Below are 18,980 nucleotides of genomic sequence, written 5' to 3'. Positions count from 1 at the left end.
TTTAGAAACCCTGGGACAGGTAAGACAAGAACCAATACCACTGTACAGAATTCACTGCACAACGAGCTAATAAAGGGACCCGGCACTGACTCGCCACGGCAAGGAAATGGGGCTGGAGACATTTGGGAGCGGGCGGGGGTGGCACCGCCGCAGCCCCTCAGTACGCTGGCACTTGGTAACCTTTGGGGTTGGGCTCTAAGGTCTCGGTGAAGGGGGGGCTCTGGTAGGTCTCCGTGCTCTCCACGCCGCTGCCGCCGGGGTAGCCGGGGTAGGAGGCGCTGGGGTCGGTGCCGAACTGCTCGGTGGCGAACAGGGACATGTCCGTGCCCAGGCGGTACCGCTGCAGCGCCCGCAGCGCCAGCACCACCTGCGGGCAGCGAGGGACAGCGTCACACGGGGCAGGGCTGCCACCCCCAGCACCCCCGGAACCCCCCCAGGAATCCCCAGCGCCCCCAGCACCCCCGGAACCCCAGCACCCTGTGTCTCACCAGCATCACACATTAGCCCAGGACCCCGTGTCCCCCCAGGGTCCCCCAAAGCGCCAGGACCTCCGATCCCACCAGGACCCCGTGTCCCCCCAGGGTCCCCCAAAGCCCCAGGACCCCAAGTCCCCCCGGGACCCTACAGCCCTCCGGAGCCCGCATCCCCCCAGCACCCCGCATCCCCCATCCCTCTGCACAGCACGGAGCCCCCGGCGGCACCCCACAGACTGCCACCCCACTGCGTTGTGCCCCAGAGCTAATCCAGCCCCAGAGCCCACCCCAGCACTCCAGGAGCCATTTCTGAGGGGCAGGGTGACCCCCAGGGCTGTGCCTGGGGTGGGGGGCGCTGGCCGTGCACATCTGGCACTGCTGGCCCAAATAAACGCATCTGCTGTGGGGAGGGAGAGCTGCCGAGAGCCAGCCCAGGAAAACAGGTCAGTTCTGCCGAGACTCCTTCACCCTCTTCCAGGTTGCTGGAATTGAGGCTGCAAACGGTGGGAAACGTGGGCGGCAAAGCCGGGAGGGCCCGCGCTCGCTCTCCTTCCAGGAGGCTTCATTAACAATTCAATTAGTTGGTAAATGACGCTCTGAGGAGGCTAAAAAATGCCTGTAGAGGCCAGGAATGGCTTCCCAAGCATCCTGGCCATCCTTAGGGATGGGACAGGGTGACAGCGGCGTCCCGGGGCAGATGCTGATGGGACGGGGAACATCCCACCCACTGCCCTTCCCCGCGGCAGCCGGGATGGGGCAGAGCTGGGAGTAAAAGAGATTTCTTGGGATCATCACAAAGCAGGGAGCCGTTAAACTGGGGGACAACGGGAGCGAGGCCGGCTGCTGGAAAGCCCGGCACTGCCTTTTGCCCCGGTTCTTTTAAGGCAACGTGGAACTGGGGCACATCCCGGGGCTCTGTGCGCAGGGGACACTGGAGGAGGGATGGAGGTAACCCGGAGCCATCCCTGCCTGTGCACACACAGCTCTGGGGCAGGAGCCCCCCGGCTGGCACAGCCCCCCAGCCCATGTGGGCTCCAGGTGAGCCCCAGGGTTTCACACAGCCCTGGCTGGAGCCCCTTCTGCCCAGCTGGAGCTGAAAATGGGATCCAGGCGGGTTCCTAAGCCCCTTCTCCAGGTGGGGAGCAGAGGGGCCAGCCTGGCATGTCCCAGGAGGGAGCTGAGGACCTGAGAGCCCCCAAGGTCCCCCAGCCACCCCATGAAGCTGCTCAGTGCAGAGATCTGCTCCTGGGGGCTCTCTGCCTCCAGCGAGGTCCTGCAATCAGGGCAGCTCGTGGCTGGTGGCACGATTTCAACGGGAACAAAACCTCCCAGCCTCGGGAGAAAGGGAAGTGGGAAAAATGCCTATTTTATGATTGGCTCTTCACAACTATTAAATTGAATCCTATATGTATTATGGAGGGTTATTTTGTAATACTGTATTAATCCTTTTTAAGTAGTGTGTCAAACACAGTTCTAGGTTATAACACAATGTTAAAATAGAAACTCTGCGATGTAAGATGTTTTTTACTAGCTCAAGAAAAGGGATAAGAGATTCAAGAAACTCTTCACACAGAGATAACAGCGACAGGGCACACAAAGAGTTACGGCCCCCTTATCAGAAAAGACAAACATCTTCCACCTCCTCTCCATCTTTATGGAGCCACCAGGGTTAAGGGGAAGAAGATGACAACAAACAGAAAAATTCTTAATTTGCAAGGAATTTATGCATCATGTATGAATATATGAATATGCAACAGGCTGTTGCTGTTAAGGGTTATTCCTTCGTTCACAAGGAATGTTTTTGGCAGCTCAGTGCCCAAAAACACCCGGACGTCCGTAATTCTTTGCTTTTTATTGTCTCGTAGTGTCCTGATCCTCACTGTCCAAACTTTCATTACTCTAATTTTATTACTATTTTTATAGCTATTCTATTACTAATAAACTTTTAAGTTTTTTAAAAAACCCCACGTGATTTGTCACAGGAAGCCTGGAATTCCCCCGGCAGAGGAGATGAGCCGAAGCTCCCCTGGTGAGAAACCACCAGTTCCACGTGTGGAGGGCCCGCAGGTTCCCCAGCGCAGCCCCGGGCCGCCCACCAGGATTCACTTCTGCAAAGCCCAGCCTCCCCCAGCGGCTCGGGGCAGGTTCCAGGTCTGCTCCGCGCCCTCAGCCCCCCCAGAGCCCTCACCCAGATGATGATGGAGAAGAAGGAGAAGGTGATGGCCGCCCGCGCGGCGTCGGCGCCCTGCGAGAAGCCCCTGGTCAGCGTCGTCCTCTGCCACTGGTTTGCCAGGAAGCAGAAGGCTACAAACCACAGGAAGGCCAGGAAACCTGCAGGGGAACACGTCGGGATCTGAAACGCAGGGGACTCTCAGAACCCTGGGCCTGTAAGCCAAAGGCTGGAATCAAACCCAGGATTTGATCTGAGACCTTGGGAAGGCTCCCGAATGAAGGTTCTGGAAGTGGGAATGTGGATTTATGGTTTAAAGCAGAGACAGGTTCAGCTAAGTGGAGGAAAGTTGAGAGTTTTAGAGTGTGGTACTGTGGGTCTGTGTGCCATAACATGATCGGCTAAGAAAGCTCACACTGTAGCATGGGTCCATAAGATGAAATGTGTAAGGATTGGGTCAAAAGCTATAAAATATAAAATATGCTGTGCCTGGGAGCATCCACACCGAGTGCTGGAGGTGCAGGGCTCAAGGCCTTTCATTCAGAATTTGCTCCTAAGTGAGTTTAAGACACATTCCTTGTCTCCTCCTGCATGGCTGGGCCTGGGAATTCCCAACCACCAGGCCTGGCCGTGGAAGGAATCCTTCCTTCCCAGGAAGGATCAGCCAGGTTTCCTTTTCCAAATGACAGACACTTCACCAAATACAGCCAATCCTGTCACCAAACCCACCCAAATCTCTGCATAAGCATTTTCACTTCCCTTCAGGACAGTGACTTGTTGCCAGCATTAAATTTGACCTCACCCCTTTAACTCAGGGGTATTTTCTGTTCCCCTGCTGTTAGAAGGGGGCCTTCCCAGCAGCTGTTCCCTGGAACGGGAACCAGCTCCAGCACCTACATTTGGACCTCAGCCATTGTTCAGAATCACCCTGGGGGTAGAGTGGAAGTTAAAAACCCAGAGGTGAAACAAAAGCAGCTCCCAAAGGGTTAATTCACACTGTGGGAGCAGCAGGATGGCTCAGGGACAAGGCTGGGGACACGGGGCTGGCACAAGGGACACGGGGCTGGCACAAGGGACACAGGACTGGCACAAGGGACACGGGGCTGGCACAAGGGACACAGGGCTGGCACAAGGGACATGGGACTGGCACTGGTTAGGCTCAAGGACGAGGTTAGGGACTCGGGGCTGGCACAAGGGACACGGGGCTGGCACAAGGGACACGGGACTGGCACAAGGGACACAGGGCTGGCACAAGGGACATGGGACTGGCACTGGTTAGGCTCAAGGACGAGGTTAGGGACACAGGGCTGGCACAAGGGACACGGGGCTGGCACAAGGGACACGGGACTGGCACTGGTTAGGCTCAGGGACAAGGCTGGGGACACGGGGCTGGCACAAGGGACACGGGGCTGGCACAAGGGACATGGGGCTGGCACTGGTTAGGCTCAAGGACGAGGTTAGGGACAGGGGCTGGCACAAGGGACACGGGACTGGCACTGGTTAGGCTCAAGGACGAGGTTAGGGACACAGGGCTGGCACAAGGGACACGGGACTGGCACTGGTTAGGCTCAAGGACGAGGTTAGGGACACGGGGCTGGCACAAGGGACACGGGACTGGCACAAGGGACACGGGACTGGCACAAGGGACATGGGACTGGCACTGGTTAGGCTCAGGGACAAGGTTAGGGACACAGGGCTGGCACAAGGGACACGGGGCTGGCACAAGGGACACAGGGCTGGCACAAGGGACATGGGGCTGGCATAAGGGACATGGGACTGGCACTGGTTAGGCTCAAGGACGAGGTTAGGGACACAGGGCTGGCACAAGGGACATGGGACTGGCACAAGGGACACGGGGCTGGCACCGGTTTGTGGAGGGGAAGTTGCTCCTGTGTGTAACTCTGGACCCAGCGCAGCTCGTCCTCCCTGGCAGGACACTGCCACTGATCCCCCGCTGCCGCTCTGTCCCCAGTGCCACCCCAGGCCTGGTGGCACTCTCGGGCTGTCAGGAGTTAAAGTGACATCATGCACAGCCCGGAGCCAGCACGGCTGCGCTGGGTACTGCAGCTGCCAAATCCCTCTGCAGCACCGACCTTCCCCATCCTGGAAGCATCAGCACCTGCAGCCAGGAGCGGCTGGGCTCGCCTCTGCTGCCTTCCAGGAGGTTCTGTGGGGCAGAGAGAAGCCTTTCCCCTGCAGAGCAGCTCTGGGCAGCGGGAGGGTTCCCCCCAGTGCCATGGGCAAGGCAGGTGCCACTGCCAGTGCAGGAGATGGGGTCAGGAGTGGCCAGCTCCCACAGAACGCCAGCCAGGTGTGGGTTGATGTTTGGAGGGGTGGCAGGAATTTTAAAACCCTCCGGGAGGGCTGAGCTGGCAGGGGCCGGTGAGGCTGCGTGTGCCAGCCCCAGCTCCAGCTGGATCAGCAGCTCCACTCCCTCCAGCACTCCGGGAAAAGGAGAGCGCCGGGAGATAATGATCATTTAAGGGTCTGCAGACAGCAGAGTGCAAACAGCGGGGAAGATGTGTTACCACCCTAATCACAGCCTGGGCTCCAGCAAACGCCTGTGTGTGGCAACAGCTGGACGAGCAGCTGGAAGAGAAGGTTGTAAATGCTGCTTTCAGCGTAGCCCTGAAGCCCCACCTGTGCCCCAGAGCTGCCACCCAGTTACTTCCCAGACGCATTTTAGGAAGTTCTTCCCTGTGAGGGTGGAGCAAGCCCTGGCACAGGGTGCCCAGAGAAGCTGTGGCTGCCCCTGGATCCCTGGAAGAGTTTAACTGGGTTTGGAGCATCCTGGTCTAGTGGAAGGTGGAACTGAATGGGCTTTAACGTCCCTTCCAAAAAACCATTCCAGGATCTGACGATTCTCTCATTTCTCCTCACAGGGACAAAGGAGAAAGTGGGCAGAGTCTGAGAGCAGGGCCAGCTCCCCCGTGGCTGGCAGGGAGCAGGGGCTGTCAGGATGGAGGCAGGATCCCAGCCTGGCTCCGTGACACGCAGCAGCAGCCACAAGATGGATGTGATGTCCCCCTTCCACTGGAATCCAAGGATTTCAGGCACCGAGCCCCACAAAGGGGCTGTAAATTTTATCTAACAAGGGCTGGATGCTCCAGTACCATGGAAATGAGCTTTGCAGCGAGGAGAGAACAGCCTGAACAACAGGCAAGGCAGGGAGGTGATGATGGATGTCTTCATTTGGGACAGAGAGCCATCAGCGACCTAGTGGTGGATAAATCACCTCAGACTGCCAACAGAGCCTGGGAGTGCAGAGCAGCAAAGGGAGCCAGGCAGCTGCCAGGGCGGAGCAGAGCAGGCTCCCTGCCAGCCCGGAGCACCCTGCCTGCTCCTGTCTGCAGGGGTGAGCCTCAGCTCGAGGGCACAGCAGGTCCCAGGGCACCCCAGCCCCAGCTGCACAGAGCTGCTCCTGCCGTGCCCCAAACCCGTGCACAAAGCTGCTGAAACCACCTTTGCTCTTGGAGAGCCAGGGCAGGAGGTGTGGGCAGGTAAAACCCCCGCGTGGGCTCTGAGGTGTGACCACCAAGCCTCACCCCTGTGGGTGGCCCGACCAAACCTGCCTCCAGCTGCAGAGTGAGGACACAGCACTGTCCCCAGCCACCTTCCTCAGTGCTCACCGAGCCCATGGCTGCATGGGACAACTCCCCTGCCACCCATGCTGTCCCCAGCCAAGGCCTGAGTCTGCCAGGCCACGGGAGGCGCGGGGAAGACTCGAGGGAGGAGGGGCAGGGCGCAGCAGCGAGCCCTCGGAAGCAGACCCGAGCAGGGCAGGGCAGGGCAGGGTACCTGAGAAGCCCAGGTCCAGCAGCACGGCCCGTTTGCGGTCCTTGACGCTGCTGATCTGCTGGAAGTACAGGTCCACCACGAAGAAGAAGATGCAGCCGAAGAAGGCGATGACGCCCACGGCGATGCCGTAGCTGCAGGCACTCTCATTCTCGTTGAAGATGCAGAGCAGCTCGGGGTGCTGGCTGTCCTTGTTCACGTAGCACTCGTTGACGATGGAGCCGAACACCACGATGGAGAAGATCTGCAGGAGCAGGGAGAGAGCACAGGTTGCTGCTGTTGGCATTGAGCTCTGTTTCCCAACAGCAGCGCCACTGGATCCAATCCCGTCCTCGCCTCCATGGCAACGTGGCATTTGTCAGACACATCCTGGCTCTCCTCTCGTTGGTGGCTCCAAACTGCACCTGGGTGCTCCTCCTCTGGAAGGTGGAACCTGCTCCTGCCTCCCAGAGCCCTGCTGGGCAGAGCAGTGTAAGAACCTGCTTCTCCAGACACGCTGGGGAGGGAAAAAACGCCCAGATGGGGCAGGTGCCTGCAGAGACTTTGTGCTGTGCTGCTCTCTGCTGTCAGGCTGGGCCCCACAAAGCCCCTGGTGTCCCCAGGGACAGGGGATAACTGAGCAGCTGAGCCAGGGAAGGGCTGGATGGCTGCTGGAGGGGACAGGGGACATGTGTGGGGAGGTGGCACAGGGGCACAGGCTGCCCTGGGAGCAGCAGGGTGATTTTTCAGCTGGCTTAGCAGGGGCTGAAAGGTGCAGCTCCTGAATGCATTACCAGTGACCTGGCTGGGCCCAAGAGGGACAGAAGGGCAGGGGCTGCTGGGGCTGGCACCGCGGGTGTCACACCCCTGTCACACCCCTGCAGGTGGGGAAGGAGCCAATGGCAGCCTCAGGAACCAGCATTCCCCTGCTGCACACCCAAGGAATTCCCTCATCTCCCAAAGGCAGGGGGGAGGCTGCAGGACCAGCATAATCTGCTCTGGATCCCCCTCTGGACCCCCCTCTGGATCCTACTCTGGATGCTCCTCTGGATCCTGCTCTGGGCTCTGGATCCCGCTCTGGGCTCTGGATCCCGCTCTGGGCTCTGGATCCTGCTCTGGGCTCTGGACCCTGCTGCGGATCCCGCTCTGGACCCTGCTCCGGATCCCTGGGAAGAGGCCGTGAGCAGGGAGGGCAGCGGGCAGTGCAGGCACATCTCCCTCACACTGGGAAGCTCTGATCTCACCCCTGCCCTGCTGGCTCCCAGGACACGGCTGGAGGCCAGGCATGCAGAGCAGAGATAAGAGGCTCCTCCAGCTCTCCCGGGAGCAGCTGGGGACAGGAACAGGGCACGATGGGCTCCCCCTGCACCTGCAGGGACAGCACGACGAGACAGGGACAGGTGACACGGAGGTAGCACTGGATGAAGCCCAGCTGGTGGCTCACAGGCACCTGTGCCACCTCCTGCAGCTCCCAGGGACACAGAGCAGGGAAATGGAGCAGAACCCACAGTGGGCAAACCACCCCCAAGGTCCAGCCACTCTTTAACGTAACACTGGGACAGACCTTCTCCTCTTCCTCCTCTGGAAGTTCACCCATGGCCTGGGGCCCTGTCCCACATCCATCGCTGGCTCAGGTCATCCCTGAGCACCAGCCACGAGCTCAGGGGCCACCCAAGTCACCCTGTGGCACCTGCACCCTGTCCTTCGCTGGTGCTGCGCTTGGGGAGCATCATCATCATCATCCTCATCACCATCATATCATCATCACCATCATCATCACCACTGCCATCACCACCATCATCCCCATCAGTATCCTCATCACCGTCGTCATCATCACCATCCTCATCATCACCATCATCATCATCATTATCATCATCACCATCCTCATCATCATCATCACCATAATCATCACCATCATCCCCATCAGTATCCTCATCACCGTCATCATCATCATCATCACCATCATCATCACCATCATCCCCATCAGTATCCTCATCACCGTCGTCATCATCACCATCCTCATCATCATCATCACCATAATCATCACCATCATCATCACCATCATCCCCATCAGTATCCTCATCACCGTCGTCATCATCACCATCCTCATCATCATCATCACCATCATCATCACCATCATCCCCATCAGTATCCTCATCACCGTCATCATCACCATCATCATCACCATAATCATCACCATCATCATCACCATCATCCCCATCAGTATCCTCATCACCATCATCATCACCACCATCATCACCACCATCATCCCCATCAGTATCGCCATTGCCATCATCACCACCATCATCCCCATCAGTATCCTCATCACCGTCATCATCACCATCCTCATCATCATCATCACCATAATCATCACCATCATCATCACCATCATCCCCATCAGTATCCTCATCACCATCATCATCACCACCATCATCACCACCATCATCCCCATCAGTATCGCCATTGCCATCATCACCACCATCATCCCCATCAGTATCCTCATCACCGTCATCATCACCATCCTCATCATCATCACCATAATCATCACCATCATCATCACCATCATCCCCATCAGTATCCTCATCACCGTCATCATCACCATCCTCATCATCATCATCACCATAATCATCACCATCATCATCATCACCATCATCCCCATCAGTATCCTCATCACCGTCATCATCACCATCTTCATCATCATCATCATCACCACCATCACCATCATCACCATCACCATCCCCACCCTCACCATCACCACGCTCACACAGGAGGGGCTGTGTGTAAGGAAGAAACAACAACAAGCAGCACTAATCGTTTTCCCAGGGCTTTGGCAGCAGCTGTAACATCAGCAGTTGTAAAAATCTGCTCATAAATAATGCAAAATTGTTATTTACCATCAGAAATAGCAGCAGCATTTATGAAACAGGCCCTGGGAAGAAGTAATGTGATTCTGGAAAACATGAATAATTGAGGACCTCTGATTCCACGCGCTTACTTCTCTGGCAGGCCAGCAAACTTGTACTCGGCTTCTCCGAGCAGTTCCACTCAGTCCTCCAGGATGAGCAACCTTCCCCAAGCTGCTGGGAGCCCCGAGCTTTGGTGGGTGTTGCCCTGATTTTTAAGTGTGTTAAGTTTTCTTTTATAGTTCTTTTGAAAGTTTTACAGTTCTCATAAAGCTTCTTTAGCCTTCTGATAATGTTTACATACTTGAGAGTGAGTTCCCACACAATTTCATGTGGAAATAGAATAGTTTACCTATTTCTCTGTGGGTGGAGAGAAATGATGGATTGATCTTTGGACCAGAGGTGGTAATTCCACCCTCCAATCCACGGTCACCTCTGGAATTCTATAAATACCAGATGTTTGAATAAAATTGCTCTTTTTCTCTTTTGAACTTACCAAGCTTCTGTGTACTCATTTCATGTCCAATAGCAACAGGTGAGGAGGGAGAGCTCCCGTAAATACAATTAAGGATGTCACAGCACAGGTGTGTGGTGCCTGCACCAGCTTTGCACACCTGGGGCTGTCAATGTTGATTTAAAAAAAAAAAAAAAAAAAGGTGTTTTATCACTTAACTTCCAGCTCCCAAGGATTTTGGAAAGCAGAACATCCTTCCTGCTGCCAGAAAACCCAAGTGGCTCAAACCATGAGGGCCCCACAACCACATTTCAGTGTACAAAACACAGGACACGCAGCTTTTCCTTAGGAGGCCAGAGGAGCAACGAATTCCAAGTGCACACATTTAATAGATGAGCTCAAAAACATCAGCACTGCCTGGAATATTCCTGTCGAAACGTGCCTTTCCATGGGTTACCTCTCCCTCACCCCAGGATTGTGATGTTATGGTTTTTCTTAAAAAGCCTACTGGTGCTGGTGAAATATTCTAATGAGAATAAATTTGGTGTTGTCTTTCTAAGTATAGATGTAAAAATGATTTTATTTTAGGAAAACGTGGGTAGATGAAATAAATGTGGGCAGGGAAATAAACCCCCCCTGATTTTTGAAATTCCCACAGAACAAGTGCATTTTCCCAATCACCTTCACAAACCACAGTGGCTCAAAGCCCCAGCCAGCTCATCTGAGACTTGGAAGAGAAAATACAAGGTCAGATTTTCCAGGTTTGGTGGGCCTGAGCAGCATCTCAGAGGATTTGCACAGGAGCCTTCACAGGACGCTCCATTTTCCAGCTGAACAACCCAACGCCACCAGCAACAAATTCTGCTTTTCCTGGCTGAACTGGTGCGAGGCGTGGTAAGAAAACTGGATTCTCCCCAGCCACCCTGGTGGGAAATTGCATTTTCCATCCTTGCATCCTGCCAAAGCTGCCACGGGGATGTGCTGGCAGCTCGGGGGCTCCTGGTGTGGGGGTTCCTGAGTGCTGGGAGCCCCAGCTCCAGCAGCTCCAGCAGCTCCAGCAGCTGCAGAAGCTCCAGCAGCTGCAGAAGCTCCAGCAGCTCCAGCAGCTCCAGCAGCTCCAGAAGCTCCAGCAGCTCCAGCAGCTGCAGAAGCTCCAGCAGCTCCAGAAGCTCCAGAAGGTCCAGCAGCTCCAGAAGCTCCAGCAGCTCCAGCAGCTGCAGAAGCTCCAGCAGCTCCAGCAGCTGCAGAAGCTCCAGCAGCTCCAGAAGCTCCAGAAGGTCCAGCAGCTCCAGAAGCTCCAGCAGCTCCAGAAGCTCCAGAAGATCCAGAAGCTCCAGAAGCTCCAGCAGCTGCAGAAGCTCCAGCAGCTGCAGAAGCTCCAGCAGACTGTGAGTGCTGCCCTGACTGTGGCTGTGAGGGAATGGAAGGAGGAAAGCTCTCCTCTCCCATCCTTTCCATTCAGAGCTGGGGTTCCACCACACCAGGGTGGAACTGGGACCTCTCTGGTTGATGAAAGCCAGCAGCCCAGTTCCCCCAGTTTAAAGTTTGCTTCCAAGCAAGAAGAGACACCTCTTCAGGCCATGCAGCATTTCTGTGACACAGGACAGTGGGGCAGGACAGTGGGACAGGACAGTGGGACAGGACAGTGGGGCAGGACAGTGGGACAGGACAGTGATGCAGGACAGTGGGACAGGACAATGGGATAGGACAATGGGGCAGGACAGTGGGACAGGACAGTGATGCAGGACAGTGGGACAGGACAGTGACACAGGACAGTGGGGCAGGACAGTGACACAGGACAGTGGGGCAGGACAGTGGGGCAGGACAGTGGGACAGGACAGTGGGGCAGGACAGTCACACAGGACAGTGGCACAGGACAGTGGGGCAGGACAGTGGGACAGGACAATGGGGCAGGACAGTGGGACAGGACAGTGACACAGGACAGTGGGACAGGACAGTGGGACAGGACAGTGGGACAGGACAGTGACGCAGGACAGTGGGACAGGACAGTGACGCAGGACAGTGGGGCAGGACAGTGGGACAGGACAGTGACACAGGACAGTGGGGCAGGACAGTGGGGCAGGACAGTGGGACAGGACAGTGGGATAGGACAATGGGGCAGGACAGTGGGACAGGACAGTGGGGCAGGACAGTGGGGCAGGACAGTGGGACAGGACAGTGACACAGGACAGTGGGGCAGGACAGTGGGACAGGACAGTGGGACAGGACAGTGGGACAGGACAGTGGGGCAGGACAGTGGGATAGGACAATGGGGCAGGACAGTGGGATAGGACAATGGGGCAGGACAGTGGGGCAGGACAGTGGCACAGGACAGTGGCACAGGACAGTGGGGCAGGACAGTGGGACAGGACAGTGGGGCAGGACAGTCACACAGGACAGTGACACAGGACAGTGGGACAGGACAATGGGGCAGGACAGTGACGCAGGACAGTGGGACAGGACAGTGACGCAGGACAGTGGGGCAGGACAGTGGGACAGGACAGTGACACAGGACAGTGGGGCAGGACAGTGGGACAGGACAGTGGGGCAGTCTCTCTGCTCAGAGGGTGGGGAGGCCCTGGCACAAGGTATCCAGAGAAGCTGTGGCTGCTCCATCACTGAGAATGTCCAAGGCCAGGCTGGACAGGGCTTGGAGCAGCCTGGGACAGTGGAAGGTGTCCCTGCCCATGGCAGGGGTGGCACTGGGTGGGTTTTAAGGCTCCTTCCAACCCAAACCATTCCAGAGTTCTGTAGTTCTGCTGGACCCGTCAGGCCCTCGCAGGAGCCCAGGGTGCTGGGACCCTGATGTGCCCAGATGGACACACCTTTCAGGTGTGGACAGAGCTGGAGCTGTGCCTGCCCTCCCTCCTCCACATTTTTGCCATCTGGAGGATGCTGGCTGGCCAGGCTGCCTGCCTTTCTTCTGGAGCTGTGCTCTGCAGGTCCCCGTTCCCTCCTGAAGCTCCAGCAGCCTGGACCCCAGCACACACACAGAGTTTTCCTCCCCGTTGCTTTCAGCTTTCTGCAGCCCATCCCCTAAAATGTGCTTCAGGAGACCTCACGGCCTGAGCAGAGCCAGGCAAGGAAAGCAAGAAGCAAATAACAGAGGAGAGCAGGAGCTGAGCGCTTCGGTGTGAGCTGTCAGCCATTTTAAGGTGAGATGTTTCCACGGCTGAGGAGCTGCACTTGCATTTGGGACCTATAAAAAACACCACCAGAAGGTGTGGGGTTGTAGGAGCCTGCAGAACCCGGCTTGGATTACACACACATTAATGTCAGCATGGAGGAGATGCAATGCACGAGGAAAATCAGCCCAGAGCTCATTTCCTCTGCCGTGGCTCCTGACCAGCAGTGCTGGGCACAAGCCACGGGTGCAGAGAGCCAGGCCAAGCTCTGGTGATCCCTCACTCCCTCCCGGAGCCAAACGCCTCCTGCTCCGCTCCCTGCTCTCCTGGAGCCCAGCGAGGGAAGCAGGGACCACCAAATGAGAAGGGAGAACAATTCAGGTCAAATTAGCACAGGCCAAATCCTGCTTAGCACCGGGCGTTCCCCTAAGCCCCTCTAAGCCCTGTGCTGTGCACGGGCCTGGCGCGGATCCCCCGCTCGGCGACCCTTGGCACGGGGGGACAATCAGCCCCCAGCTCCCTCCCCAGTTTATCTTCACAGCTGTCAGCCACAGGGAAGTCTCCAGCACTGATCTGCACCATTTCTTGGAGGCTGTGAAGCCCAAAGCTCTGCTTTAGGCACCGCCAGATCTCCCAGGGGACCACGGAGATGGGCACGAAGAGAAGGCTTTTGGCGTGGTTTCTGGCACAGAGCGAGGTGGGCTGACACTGGCTGTAATAGGTTTAGGGCCACGGCCACCAGGCTAATCAGCTTGGGAGGATGTCTACTGATGACCACATGACTGATTTTCCCTGAATTACTTTTTCTGATGTGGTAAGAGATGCTGGCTGAGACACAGCGTTCATTCAAGGTTCCTAATCTCGTCCCGCAATCTGAGCACATGGCACACCAGCAGTGCTTGAAACCAGAGATGACAGGAGCATGACAATTCAGAACCCTTTTAAGCTCAGATGCAGCAAAGCTCCCCTATAATTCCATTACCAAAATGATAAATTGAAGTTCTGCCTTTAATCCATAGCCTGCAGAAAGAGAAAATTAAGGCAGAAATCTGATGACCCTTCTGAAAAGTGGTCAGGAGCAAAGTCTGAGGCAGCTCAGATCACACTAATGACTCTGAGCATTGCTGGGGGCTCCTGGAGTGCCAGAGCAGCCTTGGAGCTCTTCCCTAAGAGCCCTGAGTGCTCGGGAGCCAGTGAAACCCCCGAGGAGCCATCCAGAGCCTATTCCCTGCACTCTGCTGAGCTCCAGGGAGGCAGAGAGATTGGGATGGGATGGGATGGGATGGATGAGGGTGCACTGATGGGACCCAGCACTGCACTTCTGCTGCTGCTCTGCATGAAATCACAGGAATTGCTGAAAAAGTTTGCCAGAATATTTTCCAAAACTGCTTTAAAAAGCCAAACCTAAGCCTATGCTAAATGAACAATTGCCCTGTGAAGCTGAGTGGCCACTTGAAAGTCTGGCTGGCACGGGCAGTCACAGAGAAAGGAGCTCATGATTCTGCAGGCACCCGTCATGAATATCGACTCTGTCTGGCTGTGCAAAAAATGTCTCAAAAGGAAACCACAAGAGCGATCACATCTTCATCTGACAAACTGCATCAGACAGAGAGGGAAGAGATGAATGAGGAACTGTTAAATGGGTCTTTCCAGCTTTTGATTTTACAGCTCAAGCCAGGAGTGGTATTTTTCCCCCTCAGATACTCCCAATTACTCTCTCAGGGGGAGGCAGAACCAGGAATCCCCTTTGGGTACCGCCGACATTTGGGGATTTCTGTGTGGGTCACCATTCACCTGCCAGTCCCTCACATGCCTGCCAGCACAAGGTCCCCCAGGCAGCCGCTGGAGTCCCAAAAGGGAACTGGACCTTCCTTTGGTGCTGGCAAGCCCCAGCAGCGGCCACCAGCCAGATCAGCACGAGTCACCCACCTCAGGCCCCTGGCCCCAAATCCCTGTGGGATTTCTCCATCACCCCACCCACAGCAGCCCATCCTGGCAGCTCTGCCTTTGCCCAAGAGAAGCTGACATCACACACAGAGCAAGGCTCCTGTCTCTGCCGTGGGATCCGGCTGCTCAGGTTAGCCACGGTACAAAGCCGCGCCACCGAGGCACAGGAAGGAAAACCACGTGCAAAAGCCCGCCCCAAAGCCTGACCGCAGCCCAGGGCTAGCTCAACAACCACCCACGGCTGTTTTGTGCTGGCACAAGCAGCTCATCTCCCCTGGGACAGCAGGCAGGGGAGCCTGGCAAGGTTCTGTTTGCTCTGGCAGTCAGGGAGTGGCACGGTGGGCATCGGCTCGAGCTCCTGCCCGGCCCCCAGCACGGATGTCACCACGGGCCACAGCACTGCCACTCACCCAGGACAGCAGCCAGGAAGGCAGCAGAGACCCCAGCAAAGCCTTTGGCTGCCTCCACCACCCAATCTCTCCATGCTGACATGGGTTTGGCCTGGAAGCCAGGCACAAGGCACAGCAGCAGGAAGGGAATGCTGTGACTGCAGCCCCAGCTCACACTGGACAGGAGCTACAAATGCTGAACTGGTTTCAGACACGGGGAACTGGGCTGAGACAACCCAACTGGGGCTCTGAACCACCAGGCTGGAGCAGTGATGAACCCTGACAGATCTACCAGGGAGCGTGAAACCTGGGAAAAGGGCTCCAAAGGGAGCTCCCCCAGCCCAGCCTACTGAAAAGAGCTAAAAACTCCCTTTTTGCTCAGTGGGCTTTGGCCAACTCTGAGTGTTACAAACATCTATGGAATAGCAGCACGCTCACCCCAGTTTGTCCACACTGGTCGCCCCTGCACTTGTTTGGAGTTCAGCTGATGCATTTCTGTGGTTGTAAGCACTCGTTTGTCACTGATTCCCTGGGAACACAGAGCCAGGAAAGGAGGCACTTCACCACTGAATAAACCAGTGAATATATACAGGAATATTTCCTAAGCTGGGCTTTTTATTTTGCACCACATTCCGTACTCTGGCCCAGTAGCGTCCGATCCCCTCCATCCAACAAGGATGGGGAGCCCTCTGGGTGCAAGGTGACACATTTGTTTTAGGATGGGCTGAACCCACCATTAGTGGGGCAGATTTATTTAACTGTACCCAAACCCTACACCACTGCCAGCAGTTTGCCATTGCCACCCAAGGAGGATCCAGGAGGATCCAGGCCAAGTTTTCTTCCAGGAAACAACTGCTGCCTGTGCCTCAACCCTGCCCAGAATGCCCCTTCCACACCAAGCTGGATGCCCCAGATCTATTCCTGGCCCTGTTTTTCCCCAGCAATGGAGTCGTGGGCCTTCTCCAAGCCCTGGGAAGGACACCAGTCCCATCAGCCATACACTGCAGCGTGTGGTTTAACTCTGAGCATGTGACTGCAGCTGGAATTGCTCATGTGCTGCCCCTTGTGCTGCTCGGGGCCTCTCCCAGGGCACCCCAGGCTGGAGAGCCCCATGGAGCCAGCAGCTGTGTCAGCTGGGGCTGCACCTCCTCAGCACAGCTTTGTGAGCTCCCTGCCTCACTGAGCGCTGCCACAGTGTCACAGAGCCAGCACAGGTGTGGCACGGGCGAGGACGAGCCCCAGGCTCATCCACAGCCTCCAGCCAAGCACTGGAGCCAGGTGAGAGCCGGGCAGATCCTTCCCACAGCGGGGTTTCCCTTGGGAAGGACCTGGCATTCCTGACCTCCCAAGGCCCTGCACACCTGCAGATCTCAGCAAAAAGCCAGGCTGGGGGAGGCAAATTCGGGGCTGCCCTTAGCCCTGGGCATCCGGGCACCGTGGCCCCAGGGGCACCGTGGCACGGTGCCCTGGGCACGGACCACCAAAGCCTTCCCTGAGCCCTGCAGAGCCCACTGCACCTCCTGCTCCACGGCGGGAATTCACAGATGGGAAACGTCCGACCAACATGACATCCTCTCAGCAGCACGGGGGAGCTGGGCAGGGCCGGCTCCCGGATTTCTGTCACACACACGCATGCACGGAGCGTGGAAGGCAGGAAAATGTCCTCTGCCTCCCGCTCCGAGCCGCATCCTCCAGCGCCGCACACGAGAGGGGCAGCGGCGCATCCCGCCGCCGCTCCGGGCCCCATTCCCGAGGAAACTCCCTGCCAGCGCCCCCGGGAGCCGGCACTGCCCTCGGGGCTGGGCAGCGCCCGCCGCGCCGGCACCGGCACCGGCAGCGCACCGAGCACCGGCACCGCACCGACACCGGGAACGGTGCACCGGCCGCGGGCACGATGCACTTGAGCTGCCCATCGCCCCGACACTGCCCATCGCCCCGACACTGCCCATCGCCCGGGCACTGCCCATCGCCCCGACACTGCCCATCGCCTCGACACTGCCCATCGCCCCGACACTGCCGCCCATCGCCCGGGCACTGCCCATCGCCCGGGCAATGCCCATCGCCCCGACACTGCCCATCGCCCGGGCACTGCCCATCGCTCCGACACTGCCCATCGCCCCGACACTGCCCATCGCCCGGGCACTGCCCATCGCCTCGACACTGCCCATCGCTCCGACATTGCCCATCGCCTCGACACTGCCCATCGCCTCGACATTGCCCATCGCCCGGGCACTGCCCATCGCCCGGGCACTGCCCATCGCTCCGACATTGCCCATCGCCTCGACACTGCCCATCGCCCCGACACTGCCCATCGCCCCGACACTGCCCATCGCCCGGGCACTGCCCATCGCCTCGACACTGCCCATCGCCCGGGCACTGCGCGCCGGGCGCTGTCCCCGCACCGCCGCTGCCCAGCCCCGCGCCCCCGCGGCCGTTCCGCCTTACCCAGGTGGTCACCCGGAGGAGGGTCTGCGGCTGCTTGAGGAAATCCACGGGGTCGATGGCCCCCCCCGCCCGGCCCGCTCCGAAGGACGCTCCTTCCATCTTCCCCCGCGCCCGCTCCGCGCCCAGCCGAGCCCCGCCGCGCGCGCCCCGCGCCGGCCGCGCGCCCGCCCCCCCCCGCGCCCCTCCCTCGTGGGCTCGTCCGCAGCGCCGCGTGCGGGCGGCGGGAGGAACCACCCGGCCCGGGGGGGGAGCGGGTGGGGGCACGGGCAGGTGCGCGCGGCCGGCGCTGCGAGCCCCCGACACCGGGATGGGCTCCGGGCACTGTGACACTGTGACAGGGAGTGTCACCGGGATGGGGCATGGAGACTGTGACACTGTGACAGGGAGTCCCACCGGGATGGGCTCCGGGCACTGTGACACTGTGACAGGGAGTGCCACCGGGATGGGGCATGGAGACTGTGACACTGTGACAGGGAGTGCCACCGGGATGGGCTCCGGGCACTGTGACACTGTGACAGGGAGTGCCACCGGGATGGGCTCCAGGCACTGTGACACTGTGACAGGGAGTGCCACCGGGACGTGGGCATGGGCACTGTGACACTGTGACAGTGGGACAGGCACTGTCACCGGGCTGTGGGCATGGACACTGTGACAGTGTGACAGGGAGTGCCACCGGGACATGGGCATGGACACTGTGACACTGTGACAGGCACTGTCACCGGGCTGTGGGCATGGACACTGTGACACTGTGACAGGGAGTGTCACCGGGACGTGGGCATGGACACTGTGACACTGTGACAGGGAGTGTCACCGAGCTGTGGGCATGGACACTGTGACACTGTGACAGGGAGTGCCACCGGGACATGGGCATGGACACTGTGACACTGTGACAGGCACTGTCACCGGGACGTGGTCATGGGCACTGTGACACTGTGACAGGGAGTGTCACCGAGCTGTGGGCATGGACACTGTGACACTGTGACAGGGAGTGCCACCGGGACATGGGCATGGACACTGTGACACTGTGACAGGCACTGTCACCGGGACGTGGTCATGGGCACTGTGACACTGTGACAGGGAGTGTCACCGAGCTGTGGGCATGGACACTGTGACACTGTGACAGGCACTGTCACCGGGACGTGGTCATGAGCACTGTGACACTGTGACAGGGAGTGTCACCGAGCTGTGGGCATGGACACTGTGACACTGTGACAGGGAGTGTCACCGAGCTCTGGGCATGGGCACCACAGCAGAGCTGTGAGCACTGTGGATAGCCAGTGCCACCATGCCGTGGCCATGG

At 58.1% G+C, this 18,980-nt stretch overlaps 1 protein-coding gene across 1 annotated transcript; it reads right to left on the bottom strand.

Moving 5' to 3' along the window:
• SYNGR3 (synaptogyrin 3) lies at positions 1–17,828 on the bottom strand. The gene is made up of 4 exons (XM_068207298.1): positions 17,681–17,828; positions 6,442–6,682; positions 2,662–2,804; positions 1–367 (listed from the first exon to the last, which is right to left on the bottom strand). Exons 1-4 carry the CDS (start codon positions 17,777–17,779, stop codon positions 158–160), a joined length of 693 nt encoding a protein of 230 aa, XP_068063399.1. The 5' UTR covers positions 17,780–17,828; the 3' UTR covers positions 1–157.
• Positions 17,829–18,980: the final 1,152 nt, after the last annotated feature.

This window comes from Anomalospiza imberbis, chromosome 16 (assembly GCF_031753505.1).
Source record: "Anomalospiza imberbis isolate Cuckoo-Finch-1a 21T00152 chromosome 16, ASM3175350v1, whole genome shotgun sequence".
Lineage (NCBI taxonomy): Eukaryota > Metazoa > Chordata > Aves > Passeriformes > Viduidae > Anomalospiza > Anomalospiza imberbis.
This window is presented reverse-complemented; position numbering and strand designations above follow the sequence as displayed.

Bases quoted from the DNA above. Each gene is read 5' to 3' on its own strand.
- SYNGR3 (XM_068207298.1), bottom strand. From the start codon at position 17,779: ATGGAAGGAGCGTCCTTCGGAGCGGGCCGGGCGGGGGGGGCCATCGAC. The intron at 6,683-17,680 runs GTAAGGCGGAAC...CTGCTCCTGCAG, and splicing joins TCCTCCGGGTGACCACCTGG to ATCTTCTCCATCGTGGTGTT. The intron at 368-2,661 runs GTGAGGGCTCTG...CGCTGCCCGCAG, and splicing joins TCTTCTCCATCATCATCTGG to GTGGTGCTGGCGCTGCGGGC.